Source organism: Gallinula chloropus, assembly GCF_964237585.1.
Source record: "Gallinula chloropus genome assembly, chromosome: 5".
In the NCBI taxonomy this organism is placed as follows: Eukaryota; Metazoa; Chordata; class Aves; order Gruiformes; family Rallidae; genus Gallinula; species Gallinula chloropus.
Genome location: NC_140090.1, coordinates 10,196,368 through 10,214,353, shown reverse-complemented (window position 1 = coordinate 10,214,353; position 17,986 = coordinate 10,196,368). Strand labels below are relative to the sequence as shown.

The following is a 17,986-nucleotide window of genomic DNA, read 5'->3' as shown; positions in this document are numbered from 1 at the left end:
CCAATGAGAGGGCGGTGCGGGATGGGCGGGCTTGGGGGAGGGGCCGCGGCGCTCGGCAGCATGAAACGAGCCCCGACTCTGCCCACCGGGAGGGCTTCGGGGGGCGGGGCTCCGGGAGGCCCCGTCCAGCCCCGCCGCGACTGGGAGGTGCGGGGGCGGGGACAGGCTGCCCCTCAGCCGCTTCCGCGTTGCGCTGGGCGGCACCGGAAGGACGCGGTCGCTGTGTGAGGCGGGGCGGCCCGGCAGTGTCGGCGGGAGAGTCGGTAATAAAGCTGTAGCCCGTTAACGGCCGCTTTTGGGCGGGGCGCGGGGGCCGAGGGCAGGGAGGATGCTTGGTTTCGGGGCGGGGGTGTGTGTGCGCTGAGATGAGTGGTGTCCCGCTGCGGGTTCTGGGGCTGCTGAGGGCGGCCCGGACCAGGGGAGGTTCTTCCCGCAGGAATCACAGGGCCACCTGGGTTGGAAGAGGCCCTTTAGGTCATCGAGTCCAACCGCAGCCCAACTCTGCCCAGCCCACCTCTAGGTCATGTCCTCAGGGGCTTCATCCACACGCCTTTTATATACCTCCAGGGATGGTGACTCCACCACCTCCCTGGGCAGCCTGTTCCAGGGCCTGACAGCCCTCTCAGTAAAGACATTCTTCCTGGTATCTAACCTAAATCTCCCCCGGTGCAGTTTTAAGCCGTTTCCTCTCGTCCTGTCGCTTGTCACCTGAGAGAAGAGACCGACCCTGACGTCTCTGCAACTGCCTTTCAGGTAGTTGTAGAGAGCGATGCCTCCCCTTGGCCTCCTCCAGCCTAAACAGTCCTGGTTCCCTCAGCCGCTTCTCATAAACTTGTGCTCAAGGCCCTTCACTGGTTTCGTTGCCCTTCTCTGGGTGTGTTTCAGCATCTCAACTCCCTTCCTGTAGTGAGGGGCCCAAAGCTGGACACAGCGCTTGAGGTGCGGCCTCACCAGAGCTGAGTACAACAGAATAATCACTTCCCTGCCCCTGCTGGTCACACCATTCCTGATCCAGGCCAGGATGCCATTGGCCTTCTCGGCCATCTGGGCACTCTGCCATCTCATGTCCAGCTGGCTGTCCACTAGCACCCCTTAGTCCTTCTCCAGGAAGCTCTCCAGCCACTCTGCCCCAGGCCTGTAGCATTGCCTGGGGTTATTGTGACCAGAGTGTAGAATCTGGCACTTGGCCTTGTTGAACCCCGTTAAGTTGGCCTCTGCCCATCATTGACCATCAGTGGCTCTGATCCAGGGCAACAACCTGAGGAGAATCTGCCATGTCCTGTGAGGAGACTTGGGGTAGTACCTGGTCCTAGCCCTTGGTGGGATAAGCCTGTTGGGTCTGCGCAGTAAATGTGAAAATTGGTGATGTGTAATTGTTCCCCTGACTCTGTGTTCCCACAGCATCCTTCAGTGCTGCGTGGGAGAGAGTGAATCGAATGCTGTCCCCTTTTCTTTACTCCCTGCTTTACCCTCTAGATCTCAAGCCCACGTGGAATAGGCTTATATCTGACAAGAACATGTAGTTATTTTCATGTCCCCAGTATGTTTTTCTTCATTGGCTTCTTTTATTTGTGTACCTCAGCTCATTTACAAAGGGAATGGAATTAGAGCTCTGTGACTTATTAACCAGAGGAATGTGAAAGCAAGTTGTGATGCAGGAGGTGCTCTATGATGGTGGGGCACTTCAATAATTTACCCCCCCAACAAAAATGGTACACCCCCAAAAACACCCCATGTCCCTCCATAAACAGATGAATAGGTAAGAGAATCCATTGTGAAACTGAAGTGGTGATTGGGGATGCTGAGGTGGTGCTGTGCCCTTGACTGATGTTGCAGCACTCAGACTGCAGTCTTTGCTCATGGCTGCAGCAGCCACAGCAGTTTAGTGTGTAACTAGAAGGCAAGGTTGTTGAGGAATACCCAGCACCAAAAATAGGGGAGATTGCTGAGGTAGGAAGTAACTTTCCTGTGGAGAGAACAAACTCAACAGAACAGCATGTGGGTTGGTTTGTAGAGGGGCTTGGGTTTATACAGCAATTCTGTTGTAGTTTCTGCTCTTTGTTTAAATAGTATAAGTCTTGTAGAACCATTCTAGAGACCTACTTTTATGAATTAAATTAAACCCCGTAATTATGTGGTAGGATACCAGGAGAACTATTTGCATGTGTATGGGGGGGGGGGGGGGGCAGTTCTACTTTCTGCAGGGTGGTGAAATTGAGTGTTATGTAAGGGCTTAGGCATTTTTCAGGGTATTATGCTCTCTACAGTATAAGAATATTGAAAAGGTTTTGGTTTTGTCCATGTCAGTACATTCTTTTACACTTACTCACCCAGCAGGTCAAGACTTCAGTCACTTAAAACAATATTCTTGCATTTATCCTTAACATTTTTCCATGTTTAATAGGGAGCCTGGTGCAGTAGTACTCAGCACAGTTGCTAATACTCCACTAGTCCGGTGTGTAGTGTCAGTAATATCCTAGGTAACCCTGTTTGTTTTGAGATCCTGTTGCTGCTACTGTAGAAATAATAGAGCTGAAGTCCTGAAAAACAAAATGCTATTGAATTTCTCACCATGTTTCAATCTTGGCATGAGGCCCACCTGCACCTTGGTTTCTAGCTGTGCTCTTAGACAGAAGAAAGGCAATAATCCCTCTCTCTAATGTTTTCCAGGTTATACAGAACTGATTCTCATGTCAGCAGAAAACTCAACCGTCACAGTTCGTCTTGTTCGCTCTTTTGAACACCGGAATTTCAGACCTGTGGTGTATCATGGAGTTAACTTGGATCAGACAGTAAAGCAGTTCATTACTTTCGTGCAGAAGGGTAAGGGGTGGTTGTCTGATTCATTTCAGTCCCATTTGTTGCTGTTTCTGCAGAAGAAAGTGGAAGGGAGCGAATGAATGGTAATCCAGTGGCTTTGCTGGAGATGCCAGCTTTGTGGTTACCTCCCCTGTGTGCTCTCCTCCCTTGGATAAGAGGTCTGGAGTTAACAAGAGCTTCCATGGTCACTGTGCCATGCCTAAATTTGGATAGACTGCTCCCCCATCCCAAATCACAGCGTCATAGAATCTTAGGGGTTGGAAGGGACCTTGAGAGATCATGGGGTCCAACCTCCCTGCCAAAGCAGCTCCCCAGCTCATATTGCACAGATCCCCATGTTTAGTCAAAAAGAGACAAGGGCATTACTGCACTTGGCTTGGTGCCTCAGCTTCCTCGAGTGCTGCTGTCAGGCAGCTATTTGTAAATTAACAGGAGCAAGTTAATTGAATTTAGAGAGCCTTTGATCCTTAGGAACTACACCAATACATGGAATGTGGGAACACGAGTCTGCTATTTGTGAGAGGATCCTGAAAAATTGTGTTTGACGCTGTGAGGTCTCACTGTGCAGGTTTGTTTCTGAGTTTCTCTTTCCATCTTGAGCTTTGGGATGTGGATTTACTCAGCTGTAAACTGTGGGGTTTATGTTTTAGAACCCTGGTTGGAAGTGACAATGTATCTGAAAGTTAATTAATGTAGATCAGCCCACGCAGTGATTCAGTAGTTAGGGTGTTACCCTGGTCTTGCAGGTGTATTTCTACACACCTAAATGGAGACATTCAAAGGGCACAGAATAACATCATTTGATTATTTTTTTTTTGCATTAAGTCAGCTTAAACAAGTCCTAAGTTGTTACAGCTGATAACTTTTGAGCAACTCCTAGGACATTGCCCAGGGCCTCACAGCTGTACTGAGTTTTCAGCAGCTTTCATACTTCTAGACAGTGATGGGCATGGCAAGATCTTGGGATCCTTTTAGAAAACCTCAAGCACTTTCAGAACATATGGTACAGCTGCTGTTACAAAGAATAAAACAAAATAAAAATCAAGGCTAAGACATTTGCTTTTGATGTGTGCAGTATTGCAACTTGCTGTTATTTGAGACAAAGCTGGTGTCTTGAACAAGACTTTCTGTAATTTCATTCCACAGGGGACAGTGCTGTTCCTGGTCTAAAAGCCATGTTCCTTCCTTTACTGAAAGCTGTTTTGAAGAGGCAGTTTGAGATAAATTGTTAAACTAATGAAATTATGGTTTCAACTCTCATGCTGCTGAGCACCCCTCAACTGCCTGGACCTTCCAAAGCCCTGGCTAAGTCCCTGGGTGTCACTGGGAACACTGGGACCAGAGAAGGTATTAATGTTCTTGCAGTTGCTTGTGGGCAGTGTCCTGAGTGCAGCTAAAGAGTTAATTTTCTACACTTTGGCTTCCTTTTTGTGGCTGGTTTACTGAACAATTCACTTATGAATGACAGTTGGCAGTTGTTTGTATAAGATAGAGAGAGATGCTGTGCAAACCATTAACAGGATGTTCCTGGCAGATTTCTGGAGGATCAGGCTCCGGTGATCATATCCTAATTGCCTTGGCTCACTGTCCTCATAGGTTGTTTTGTTCAGAGTGGGCTTCGTGCTCAAGTGAAGTTAATCATGTGTGGAGTAACTACAGAGTCTGAACCAAAGGTTGTGGTTTAGTATTTGATGCTCAAACAAGTCTTCTGTGTGGTGGATTTGTTCTGATGAAAACCATGTCCAGAATGGATGCATAAAACAATGGCAAACAAAACAGTGGAAATAAAAAACCAACAAAAAAGACAACTTTGTTTTAACTTGGTGCTTTTATTTTAATAGATGTGCCTTCAAGAGCAGGACTTCCTCCTCCTTTCAAAAATTACAAGTATGGTATGTGGGGTTTTTCTTTCTTGTCTTCATTCCTATAAAATGCAGATATAATATTCTATACCACTTTCTATACAATTTAAAAGAAGACTGCTATAAAGCAGCCATGCTGGTGGGAGTGCCTGCCTACACTTGCAATTCTTTCCAGCTCTTGTACCTGAGATTTTGCCACTGGGGTCACATCTACAGAACTTGAGCATTATTTTGAAGTTCTGTATTAATCTTTGAATTAGGCTGCATGTTATACATTATTTGCTAATTGATACTGATGGGTTTTGGTATTAATATTTTATTACTTTTATAAGTGCCTTTTAACTCTGTTTTTAGTCCAGTAAGCAGCTTGTGATCTCAAATGCTTTGAAAATGTATTTCTCTGTGTGCTTATGTATTTCAGTATTTATTTACTAATTGTGAAGTCAGAAAGGATGGTGAAGCAGAAGCTGAAGGCAGTAAATTGAAAATGCTTAAGACTTAAATACTTGCATAATTTCCCTGATATAACAGAAGCAGGGGAACTTTGCTCAGAGCAGGTATGAAAACCCTTAAATTCAAGGTGATAGAAGGAAATAGGCTGGTGTGAAATTTGGGCTGACTTTATTCTCTAATATAAAGCTATGTGTATATTTCTTTTTTTGGTGAAGATTGGTATAAACATGTGCCTTTCATCTGTTTGGGACAGAATGTACTTTGAAAATAAACTAAATTACTTCCTTACTTGGAGTTTAACTCTGATAGCAGTAACATCTCTTTTCCTGAACTCTGCAATTCCAAGAGCTCCCTTGGAGTTTTGCTGTAAGTGATCCTGTGTTTCCCCTGTTCTTGGAGTTGACAAACTCCTTCCTCCTCTGTGATTCAGAGAATTGGATCAGGAACCTACTTAGTACATGTGAATGGTAATAGACTTTATTTGCCTATCAAGAAAAAAAGAAGCAAGTATTTAATTCTGTGTTCTCACTGATGGTAAAAACAGATAGTGCAAAATGAAAGCAGAGAAGGAGTTAGGGATTAAGATTTATGATACATCAGTGGCAAGGACTTATACATTGTTATTATTTTTAATATATTATTTAAGGTCTTAAAATCTAAGTAAGTTTGAATTGGAAGTGCCCTTCCTCCCCCTGGTATCTGTGGCTTAGGTGAGGGACCCTGTTTGGGACTACTGCTGTCACCTGTGGGTGCTGCCTATCCCTGCTGGTAGTCCTTTCATCACTTAGAGCATCAGTTTAGTTTTTCCCAAGGCATTATGTTGTGGCTGAGCACCTGATTGTGCTGTGTAGGACTAAGCATAATGTGGGTGAAAAACACTGCAGAACTTAAAACCTGTTACACCAGTTAGTGGGGTCCTACTTTTAGTGGGATGGTGCTGGCTGCATGGAAATTTTCACAGAAAAATCAAAGCCAAGTTCCTCACCTCCCCCCCAGGCTGTGAATCATCCAGGTTCATGTTTTTGGCATCTCTTGGTGCTCTGACATGAGTTTTGGTGATGAAACTTCTGTGTGAATAGTGCTAGTCAGAGTCAGATTTTTCCTTCTGCTTTGTTTGGCAGCACCAGCAATCTCAGCTGGACCTGGTTGTCTCTCGCCTTGTGCCTCTTCTGGCTTCCTTCCCTCCAGAATCCAGCACCACTTTGTTCTCTCAATGTCATGCACAATGCCATCACGTTTTTCCTTTTGGCTTGGTGCTCTAACTCCTATCTCAAAGCTTATGATTCTTATTTCCTCTTTATTTCTTTGTGTGCATCATATTCAATCAATCTTCTCATCTTCCTACCCTGTCATTGCCACCTTTTCACTGATGATGGCAGCCTGGGTGCCAACTTCTCTCATCAGCTGCTTCTCAATTATTTTTTTTCCATGAATGTGGAGCAACATGGCAAATACTTCACCAAGTCAGACTTAGAAAGTGATTTATTTTGTTGTCGTGGAACATTCCTTTTCCTTCCAGAAAAGGAAACATGAAAACCTGAGAATATGATTGAGTGGGGCTAAAATTGGTATGAAATAGCAAAGACAATTGTGTGGACATAAGGCTTTTTATCTGAGATGTAAAGAGACTGTAGTGTCATCTTTAACAGAGGTAGGGGAGCCAGTTAATAGCTCAGATAAAGACGTGGTAAACTACTGGATACCGAAGGTGGAGTTTTGAAGAAGTCAATTTGAAGCCATAGTTCAGAGAATGACTGGCAAAGGCTGGAGAAAAGGGGATGTGAGCAAATAGATGGAGAAGCTTAAAACTAAAGCAGAGGCTGGATTGTATTTGCTGTGGTTGAAAGGTTTCACGATGGCAGAGTACTTCTGCTGCGATTGCTTGGTCTTTTTTCAATGCTTCTGTGCAAGATGGATCCAGGAACCACAATGTAATATGTCTCTTGCTTCTATTACTGCAATTAGTACACTTTCCAGTCACCTCTGCAGTGGGAATACAGAGTAGTTTTGAACTTCTGTAATGTTTTGAACAAAACATTAAAAAGGGGCCAGGGTGGTATGGAGCAGACTTCTGAATGGGAGTGTGAGCTCTGTTATTCTGCACGTCTCAACACTTCCTCTCAGTAGTTTGAAAGTTGCTTTAGCATATATTTAACTTTCATGCATCCTTCTCCTACCAGACTGTTTAAACACGTAATGTTCAGTTAATGCACAAAACCAAACTAGAGCAGAAAATGAGCAGGCAAACAGAACTGGTTTTTCTTCTTTTCTGGGAAGGGATTGATGTGATATTCTGAATTTGTTCAAACACAGAGACTTTGGAGTTTGGGTCTTTTTTTTTAAATGCTCCATGGGCATCCTATTATTTTTCCCTACTTTTCCCTTCTGTTAACAAAGCTCAGCCCACATTACCAGAGGAAAGCAATTTTTTTTTTTAATAGCATAATCTCTTAAAGTGCTACACTGCACAAATATCAGAGGTAAACATTACTGAAGAGGGTATAGCATTAAAAAGAGGAGAGGCTGTATATGTTCATGGAAAATGGACTTGCTTAGCAAAATTTCTACTTCTGGTGCTTTGTGAGAAGGAAAATTTCAAGGATCTACAGGGGTGAAGTTACTGTGTCTTAATTGCTTGCTGCCAATCAACTTACCTGTAGCAGTTGACAGTACATAAATGCTGTTTGTCCGGCCCCAATCGCGTGTGTAAAACCTGTTAGGTTGAAACAGCCTCACTGGCTTTTAGATTGATGTGCTGTGACTGCTGGATGGGGTGGTCACGAGTTACTTATTGTAATTCAGCCAGCAGACAGAAGCCAAATAGCTTGTGGTACCTTAATGCTGGATTGACTGAAGGACTGGGAGATGAAGATGTTTTCGCCTCTTTTAGACTGAATACACAAAATTGTTAATAAAATAAAAGATTTTGAACTCTACCCCTTTGTTTGTCTCTCCTTCCTCAAGTACAACTTCCAGTTTATCTGCTTATTACACCTTATTTTAGGATAACTGCTGTGTTTTTTTTCAGATACAATGAAGATTATTCACCAAGCACACAAATCTAAGGTACGATTATTAGCTGTATTCTTCCCCATCCCTGCTTTAATGCAGGCAGATCTCTGTGCTGTCAAGCAAGACCAGGGCAGAGACAGTGAGTAAATTCTTACTCTTATCTTTGCATTCTGGTTCTCTGATCTGTAGACTGGTGAACTTGTAGTGAGTTTGGAAGATGACGACAAACTGATTTTGAAAGAAGACAGTACGCTGAAAGCAGCTGGAGTAGGTAGGAGCACATTTGTATTGACTGAAGGTGCTGTTCATTGTGGTTGTCATTAAACTGATAACTGGCTGATTATGTTTGGATAGCCTGCTGAAAAGTAAATGCTATTCCTGATGCTCTTTACACTTCTTGATAATTATTCAGGGGAGAAGGGGGGATAATGTACATTCAAATCATTGGGCTGAGGGCAGCAGGTATCTGCAGCCCAAATGTTCAGAATGCAAATTGTGATTTTTAGAGGGTAGGCTCATAATTCTGCTGAGAGTAATTTTAAATGATTGACAGATAGGTTATTAGTACTGCATCTGCTTAGTATTATCAGTAACATTTAAACTGATGTTTTGGTTAGAAATGTAAGTAGTGGAACCAGCGTGGAATAATGAAATAAGATTAGATTGGTTTAATGTGCAGCACACAGTGCCTGATAGCCAGATTGCTCAGGAAAGCTCGGGCTGTATCATTTAGAGAATGTGCTGAACGTAGCAAAGAGTTGGAACTTGACCTGATTTCTCACATTTTGACAGGGGACTACATATAGGGCATGCCTTTTGGTAATGTAAAGAAATGTCTGTCATGATAAAATTGATGGTCCCTGGATGTCCTTTGGGCTTCTCATAAATGTGGCTGAATGACTTTGTGGCAGCAGGGTACTTAAGGGATGTAGTTGCATTCCACCTTGATACGGACATTTGCTCATTTGAATCTGATTTGCCTGGCTGGAACGCATAACTGCCTGTGCTCCAAGTGCAGGGGTTTCACAGAGAAAGCTCCCTCCTCATGCCCTTTGGTTGTTCCCCAGCTAGTGAATGGGATTTCTTTCTCACAGGTTACTTGGCTCTTGTTTCCTGACATTTACTTTCAGTTTTTAAATGACTTGGGATGTCTCTTCATTGTTTTACTCTGGGGTGTGCTGCAACTGGCATCCATATACCTTTCCTGTAGGTCTTTGGGTGTTCCTGTATTATCAGGTAGTTATTCTCTGGCTGTACTAAACCAGGTCTTTTTATGTGGAGAGAAAAAAAAGAAAGGTTCCTCAGGAAGGAAGATTACTGACAGACACTCAGGTTTTACAGATCTGTAATTCAGTTAGCAGAAGATTCATTTAAGCATGATATTTATCCATCTAAGGCATAAGTAGCAGCGCAGTTCAGAAGGGGGACTGATGACAATGCCAAATGTTGAATTAGAAGTGGCATTGTCCAGAGCTTCCTTCTTTTAAAAAGGTATTGATAAATACTTGTATCTATTATCCATCTTTGAAACCAGGTTTGTAGCTACAGCAGCAAAACAGTTGGATGTGATCTTGAAAAAGGTGTCAAAACATCAGAGTAAATGTTACAGTGAAAGGAAATTGGAACAGACCAGCCTGTCTGTGGCTCTGCAAAGAGTGGGGTAGGTTTTCCAGGGCAGAAAATTCAAAGCAGCTTTTTATTTTTTTCCAGACAGCAAATAGTCATTAGGATATGGTGGGTATTTGCAATATAAAAGAAAAACTCCTGCATTGTAAAATGCAGTGTGCCATTATGCCTTTTTGAATTTTGATATATTCCAGTGCAGACTGATAGGAAAATAAGCTAAGGTAAGAGTGGGGCCTTCGTAGTAAAATCTTGAAAATTTTACTTTTCTTCTTCTACAAGAAGTAGAAGAGAATAAACCAAGGAAGTGAAATTTGATAGCATGTGCCATTAGTCCTCATTTTGTACAGTTTCATTTCTGTCAGTAAGAAGATTTGAAACCTCCTATTGACACATTACATTTTCCCAATATCTAGTCAGGACAGGAATTACTAGAATAAAGCAGAGAATTACTTTTAGAAAATCTGAGACATGCAGAACATTTTTTTTCTAAGCTGCAGTTGATCGCCCTTGGCACTTCACAGGGTTGGGCTGGAGACTTTGAAATTATGAGGACATTAGATAAGTATCCTCAGGAAAGCCTCTGTGGTAGTGATTATTATTGCAATTATTATCTAGTCAGCAAAGTTAATGCTTGTCTGTTTGGGATTTTTTTGTTTTGGGTTTGTTTTTTTTAAGCAGGCTGTATGTTAAAAAGTGTTCATCATTCACTGCAGTCTTGTCTGTTTTCTAGTTGAGATTCTAAAAACCCTTTTGCTTTTTTATTTTTTTCCCTTTCACAAGACAAGCAGACTTCATTAACTTCAGGTTTAATTTAAAAAACGAATGTGGAACTTATTGGCTCAGCACCTTAAAGAATTCCATGTTTAATAATTGTGAAGGCTTTCCATCAGATTTGTCTCTGTTCTGAATTAGTAATGTTGCTGACTTATTGTTTTAGAAGAGGAAGTCCTTGACCTACTGGGTTGAAAGAATTGTGACTGCTCTGAACCTTTGTGGGTCCTTTAGCTCTGCCATATCCCCTGTGAATAATTAGAGGTATTTGAAGGTATTGCTGGAGAAGCCAATTTGTGTCTTTCACTTTGCATATTGTTGAAGCCTCATGAATTAATCATCAGCAGGGCAAAAAATTAACTTCTTCAGACACATATTTTGATGGGTCATGAGGGAGAATGTAAAGTGATCTGTAAAATATTCTACTGATCCTCTAAGTATTAAATTATTATACCTACAGGCTAATTTAATGGAAAAAATAGTTTCTTTTTCCCTTTCTGAACAGAAAAATGCACAAAAAAGGAGAAAATCATGCTTCATATTTTTTCTAGCATTTGAAGGCGTTAGAAATGCAGTTGCTTAATTTGCTGCAGGCTTATACAAACAATTCTGAAGCCTGTGTTAAATCTTGAGGGGTCTTGTGTACATATTTACTTCTATACATACAGGTTCTTGGTTTTTAAACAGTTTTAAACAACATCTTTAATACTGGAGTCTTCTTTGCAAAAATATGAGGGAGGGGGAGAAAAACGTGTGTGGGGATTTACAATTGTCTTTGACCAAAAAGTTGCCAATTCTCTTCTAAGATTCTGAATAGCTGTGGGGTCATTCATTTACTGGTGTGCTAAATATTTAATTTTTTATTTGTTCTAGCAAATGAGACTGAATTAGCATTCTTCTGTGAGGAAGATTACAGAAACTACAAAGCTAATCCTGTTTCGGCCTGGTGAAGATCCCAAGAGATTATTTTGTTTTCCCATACCTGTTGTAAATTTTCCTTATTCTGCTTAATGAGATTTTTCTTAAAGATCAATAAATCCTAGAGGATTGTTTTGCAAACAGTGCAATTCCCTTCCTATAGAAATTAATTTATGTCAATATGCTGAGACCAAGAGAAGGAAAACTGGGGGACATAAATGACTTCTTTTTTTTTTCTCCTTGCATTTCTGTTTCATTTGCTTGGCTCTTACAAAGCAGGTGGTGAAACCTCTGACTCAAGATCTCTCACACCAATCTCTCACACCAAAGAGTTGCTGTTGGTGTGATCCTACAGCAGATATTAGCTATGTATGGAGTCTGTACAGTGCACAGTACGATCCCATCACAGTACAAACTTTTAATGAAAGCAGAAATGTTTTATGACCAAATCACTGGGTATTTTAGAGAGCTTGAGAAGAGAATCTCTCAAGCCATAGCTTTATTTCTCTCACTTTATGTTTGTTCTGATGTTTCAATGGTGCGGACAGGTGTTTCATGCACTTCACTCATCAGTGCACTGAAGAGAGACTATAAGGAACTAATGGCTGTTGGGAGGCTTCTGCGTTCCAGGACCAGCTCACCTGTTCCTAGCTTTTCTTCATGGAGACACCCTCATGTAAGAGGTGGCAACCTAAGCTCTGCCAGGACATCAGTGTGTATAAGTAGGAATTGGGCATTGTTTTCCAGATGGAGTTGAAAGCTCATGGTTTCAGTTTTAAGGATAAAACCTGAATGATTGTGTTTTTGTGAGGAGATGCCTAGTCTGTGAGCCACGTGTTCAGGACTGGAATTGATTCTTTCCTGCTTTCCAAGGGGCAAATACTCTGTTGCTATGTTAGTTCTTGGTAATTCCTGGCTTTCCTACTACATTAACTAAATCAAGGATAAGAAAAATTAATCAGGCATCCAGTAAAATACCTTTTAAGCCTCTCTCCACTGAAACAGAAGTGGTGCTGGCTCTCTGCCTGAGCAGGCTTTGTGGGCATAGGTTCTGGTGCATCAAATGCAATCTGTGTGCAGTTGCCTTAGACCCCACACATCTCCCCTTAGCTTTGGGTGAGATCTGACAACACTAGAGACTTTCCAGAGAAGTAAGCTTACCATTTACTGGAACAAGTGATAATCAAAGCAGATGTGTGATTTCCAAAGTAGCTAAGTAAAAGTTCTCTTTCATGTAGGGCTAAAGAAACGTCTGTGTGTAGCTGCCACCTCATTTCTTCATCCTTCCTGGCAACTCTGGTTAGGCTGGTTTCGGCTGCTGGTGTTACTCACCAACAGCTTTATTTCAAACAGAGTTCTGTGTTTGAAAGCACTCTACCACTTTTCCAGCTGCGATTTAAAAGGCTTGCTAGTACCTGCTCCCCAAACATGGGCCCATGTCTCAGTTACCTTTTTACACAGTCTGATTTGCCAGGTTAATCAGGCCAACAGTTTGCACTCATCTTCTCAGACAGCTTAAGCTAATACTTCACACTCCAGAGTACAGCAGCTTTGTTCAGCCAAATTTACAGCAATGGAAGTAACTTTGTAGGAAGTAGATGGCATACAGGAGGGATCAATGTCTCAGACTGTCCTACCAAGGCACGTAGATGGCATCTGTCAGCACGCTCAAGTTCTCAGGCTGAGCAAACACTGTCATTCTCCTCTTCCTGTTCTGTGGTTTTGAGTTTGGTCTCCAGCCCTTTTTCTGATCTCTTTTTCTGTAGGGCATTTAGGTTTGAAAGAGTCACCAAATTTTAACAACTGCCCTTTTTTGGATATTACAGTTACAGACATAAAGATAGCACAGTGATGTACAGTTACAAATGAGTGTGGCACAGTGAAAGCAATTCCACAGCATCAATAAGAAAATGGTAAATGTTTTAATGCAAATATTCAAGAACAGTGTGTCAGGCACTCCAGACTAGCTTCTCTTTCCGAGGGAGGAGTTAAACTACTGCTTTGTGAGCTCTCTGAACTCTGGCAATAGCACTTCTTTGGCTCTTTTCTGCAGCAGCACAGTAGAGCCTTTTGTAATGCTCTCAATGACCACACTTGTAAACTGGATTCTTCCCAAAGTGTCTTTATACTGTGGATTTTTTTTAATTGGACCTTTAATAATAGTTCTTTCAAATAAGCCCCACAAAACCATGGATAATAACTGAGAACTTGTTTAGATAGATGTTTTTCCAGCATTTTTCAGTAGGTTATAGTAAAGCCTTGTCTGGGTAGGTTTGATTCCAGGGTTGCTGAGTACAGAATGAAATCTGTGAACACTAACTAGTCTGAGATGTCTTTGGCCAAGTTGTTTTGAAATTCGCTTTCTGTTGAAGGAAACCACCTACAGAGTTGGTACCATGGTTTGTTATCCTGGCAGAGATTGTGATCTGCATCAGTTTACAATTGCTGTTAATCAAAGGTGGCTTCTCCATAATTTGTAGTGGGGTAAATCACAAAGCTTTGCTGGTGTTCTTAGACATCTTGATGTTAATAAGGATTCATCTTTCAGTATGATGTTCTTGGAGCCTTTCTTCAGCTTTTTATTATTATTATTATTATTATTATTATTAACAAAAAGGCATCCAGAGTGGATACTGAAATAAGATCCTTGTAGCAGGGAAAGGCAGACAAATGAAGCTCTGTGTGTGTGTATGTGGGCTTGGGTGTTTTTCAGAGAGACTGGAGTTTTGGCTAGAAGGTGTGGAAGGATAGCTACTGACACAGAAGACATGAAATTAGGAAAGGAGTTGCCATGAAGAAGAAGAGGGGGGAATGGTGTAACACAAAATCTCTTTCCTGGCACAGAAATACTGGAGTAGTGCTCCTTTTTATACCATTAAAACTATGAAAATGGTGCATTTTAATATTTTTTAGAATTCAACTTGTAACCTTCTGGAAGAGGCATCTTGTTTTCCCCAGGCTCTCTCATGTTAGACTTTCTGCATGTAACACTTTCTGTGCATTTGTCTGTCCAGAGATAGTTATGTTACCTCTTGAAGAAGCAAGAGCTAAGAAAACTGCTGGCACAGATGCCTGAGTTAGATGTTGCTGGTTGTCAGTGGCATGAAGGAGTCCTCAGAGGTCTGATATGCACCACTGTTAAAGCTGGGGAACTGTTTTATCTGATAAACATTCTGTCTTAGAGGCGATCCAGAAAGAAGTTGTGCACTGGTGTTTCTCTTTGCTCTCTAGGAGTATTCAGCACATCCCCTGACAGATCCCTTCCTTAAAAACAATCTTGCAAGCAGCAGTCTAAGAACTGCTCTATCTGTGACAGGACATCTGTGAGTCCTGTCCTTGCAGGCTAATAGGCACAGAAATCCAGAGAGAGAACAGAACATGTGATACTCATTCATTCTTTGTCTCATATGACAATACTATCCTGGCTTCAGAGGCACTTTGGCTGGCTGGAGGCATTACAGATGCTTAAGGCTAGTGCACACTTCTGCTTATGGAAGAGTTTGGACTGAGCTCAAGTCTTTCTGGTTGGCACCTGATCCTCCTTCTGTGACTTCCTTTTTTGTAGTACTACTTGGTGTACATTTGCAAACAATTGACTGAAGCAATGATGCCCAGCACACAGCTTTGCTACTTTTCACATTACCAGGATACTGACTTTTCCCTGCCACCTTTCCAGACACACCTTTGCATGTTTTCCCAGCCTCTTCCCCTTGCTTCTTGCTGCCACCTCTGCTGATTTGCATTGCTGCAATGGTTAGGTTTGTACCTCATCTGATATACGACAGCACCATTTCCTGTAGCTATGAGTATACATTTTTTTTCCTGTATTCAGGAAGAAATATGCTTTAAAATGAAGAGGAGGCCTTTTCTACATTGTTGCTAACGATGCATAACAAAGGATCCCTTGTTATTTTACAGGAGGACTTGCTTAGGACTGCACTGTCTGCTGGTCAGCGAAGCAAAAATGTTTTTATCATAATGCTTTGTGTCTTTGGAAAGAAATGAGAGAAGTTACATGGTGAATGCAAAAAAAAAATTAAAAAAAAGAGTGAAAAGCCAAGATCTATTCCATAAACTGTCTTTGTCTGCAGAAAAAGCCACCAGATGTCAGCACAGCCTCTTCTTTCATTCTCCAGAACCTGTGTAAGCCAAGAAATAGGTAGTGTTTATGAAAGGTGCTTATCTGTGAATTGGTTCAGCCTGCAAAGCCTGTACTAGTGCTGTGGTGATGAAAGCTGAGTCCTTCCTTGCAGAAAGTATTTCTTTTTATATTAAAATCAAAAAGCGGCAAATTGAACTGGTATCAGTGCTTGAGCTCCTCTTGTCAGAGAGCATCCTTTGCAGAGCCAGTTCCCACGTATCTACATCTTTGTGTGCTGTGAGGAGGCATTTGCAGAACATTCATTTGAAGAATTGTCTGGAAAAGATCAGTGTTAATTTGCTGAGGTTTTGTAAAGTAGATTTTAAATAGGCCTTTTTTTTTTATTTATTTAACACAAGGAAAACCACTCAGAATAGAGACACATGCAAAGCAGAGCAAAGCATTTTCAGCAACACAGCTTAAACACACAACAAATGTGTCCTCCATGCTTCTGACCCTAAGCTCTGATTTTTTTTCCTTCTGGTGCAAAGGCTGAGGAGAACTAGGCACTGTGCTCTCCAGGCCATGCTTCTTGAGCTGTGATGAGCTGAGATACGGGTTTTGAGTTTCAGAGCCCAAACTCAGTGACTGTGCACAGCTTTACACTGTCAAGTGATGGAAATGTGCATAGCTGCTGCCTGGTGAAAAGGGTGAGCTTGAACAGTTGCAGAGGGACAAGGTGTGAAATAGCTGTCTGCTGAGATTCCCACTGCTTTTCTTGGAGCCGCGTGGAGATGCCAGGGAGAGAGGGAGGTGGCAGGTAGAGCCTGGCTGACCTAAATCCTACCTTCTGTTTTGAGTTGCTGCTTTACACTCTTTCATCTAGCCTTGTAGCACTGGTGTCATGCTAGGGTATTACAACACCTTGCTGGGTATGAGAACTGCTGATTGATTCCAGCTACCAGTACAACCCTCAGAGGTAATCTGGGGGTGATGCACGGGGCGGTGCTGCAGTGCACTCTTGTGCTGTCTGCTGGGGAAGGGCCATGTGCCTGGGCACAGTTAGCATGGTGGTGCAGGGTGTTTGGGAGGCATTATTCTCATGTCTCTCCCTTCTGTGCAGCACCCAGTTCTGTTTGACTGGAGGCCAGGACCCCTTCCTGGAGCATGGCATGCCTGGCAGATAGCTAGGAGGACAGGTGGGTGTTTGGGCTGGTTGTGCAGTGGGAGAGAGGATGTGACATAGAGCTCTCATCTTCCTGTAGATAGGGTATTTTGGATGAGATAATGGAGTGTACCCTTTTTTGCTAGATTCCTTTCTGATAGCAATAGATTCCTTCCTTTGCAGTGGGCCAGAAGCAGCTAGCTAGAAGAATGAGTTGCAGGTGGTAGTGAATACATTCAAGAGCTCAGTATGACCAGTTCATGTAGGAGTTACCTTTGCACGGCCATTTCTGATGTCTGACTGGTGCCTTAGTGTTGGGTACCAGGAGTGTTGGCAAGTACTGTAAGAGTTATGGCTGTCTGCTCTGGTTTCACATCTTGAGGTTTAATCTAACCTGAAGCCCAGTGAACATACTCCTTAAGGCCAGTTTGGGAAGCTCCTTTTCTTCAGTGACCTGAGATTTTAAAAATGGAAGCTGTGGTATCGCTCTGTTTTTCATACCACTTTGAGGTCACACCTCTGGCTCTGTGCATGTATTTGTGTCCATCCAGCTGGAAGAATATCAGCTGGCTTTAGAGTCAAAGCTGCAATCTAGAAATGAAAGCCTTCTGTCCCAGCAGTTAGTATCATGGTCATTTCTTTACACTACTCCTCTGCTCCATCCCCCCAAATCAAAGAAACCTGGTTTTGCAGAAAGCAGACCTCAGTCTTGCACAGTAGCTTTGTTTTCTAGAGCACTGGATGTGACAGCAACTTAAGGCAGAGGTGTAGATAACTCTTCTAGCCAGCAGGCTGGCATGCAGCAGCTGAAGCTAGCTAACTGCAGATCAGAGATGGGAAGCAGATAACAAGAGCAGCTAAGCAGCTGAACAGCTGCTGAAGCGGATCCTCCGAGCTGAGGTTTTAAAATCTAAAGCAGATTATCTTTCTCTGGTAGTGCCACTTTGAGAGATGCTTGTAATACTATGGCTTGTGATACGTGATCCTACTGACTGGCCACACACAAGTTATATTCCAGTCTTTGATGAGGAAAGTCCTGTGCGTGCTCTGCTAACGAGAACTGTCCCTAATTGTAGATGGTATCTTCCTGCTCTGTACTGCATGCTCCACAAGCATGGTTCTGACCTGCACTAAAACACCCTGTGCAGGAATTCTGCAAAGCTGGTGCTGCCTATTAGGGCACAATAAACAGATAAAAGAAGACTGTCCTAGTGTAACAAATCTGATTCCTCAAACCTGAGGCACAGTCTGCAGATCTCCTTAGCTCAGTGCATGAAA

General features: G+C 42.6%; 1 protein-coding gene across 1 annotated transcript; it reads left to right on the top strand.

Moving 5' to 3' along the window:
* Window positions 1–218: 218 nt before the first annotated feature.
* Window positions 219–11,602, top strand: LOC311192820 (UPF0538 protein C2orf76 homolog). Its single transcript, XM_084265414.1, has 6 exons — window positions 219–263; window positions 2,671–2,823; window positions 4,662–4,712; window positions 8,164–8,201; window positions 8,337–8,418; window positions 11,418–11,602. Exons 2-6 carry the CDS (start codon window positions 2,691–2,693, stop codon window positions 11,492–11,494), a joined length of 381 nt encoding a protein of 126 aa, XP_084121540.1. The 5' UTR covers window positions 219–263; window positions 2,671–2,690; the 3' UTR covers window positions 11,495–11,602.
* Window positions 11,603–17,986: the final 6,384 nt, after the last annotated feature.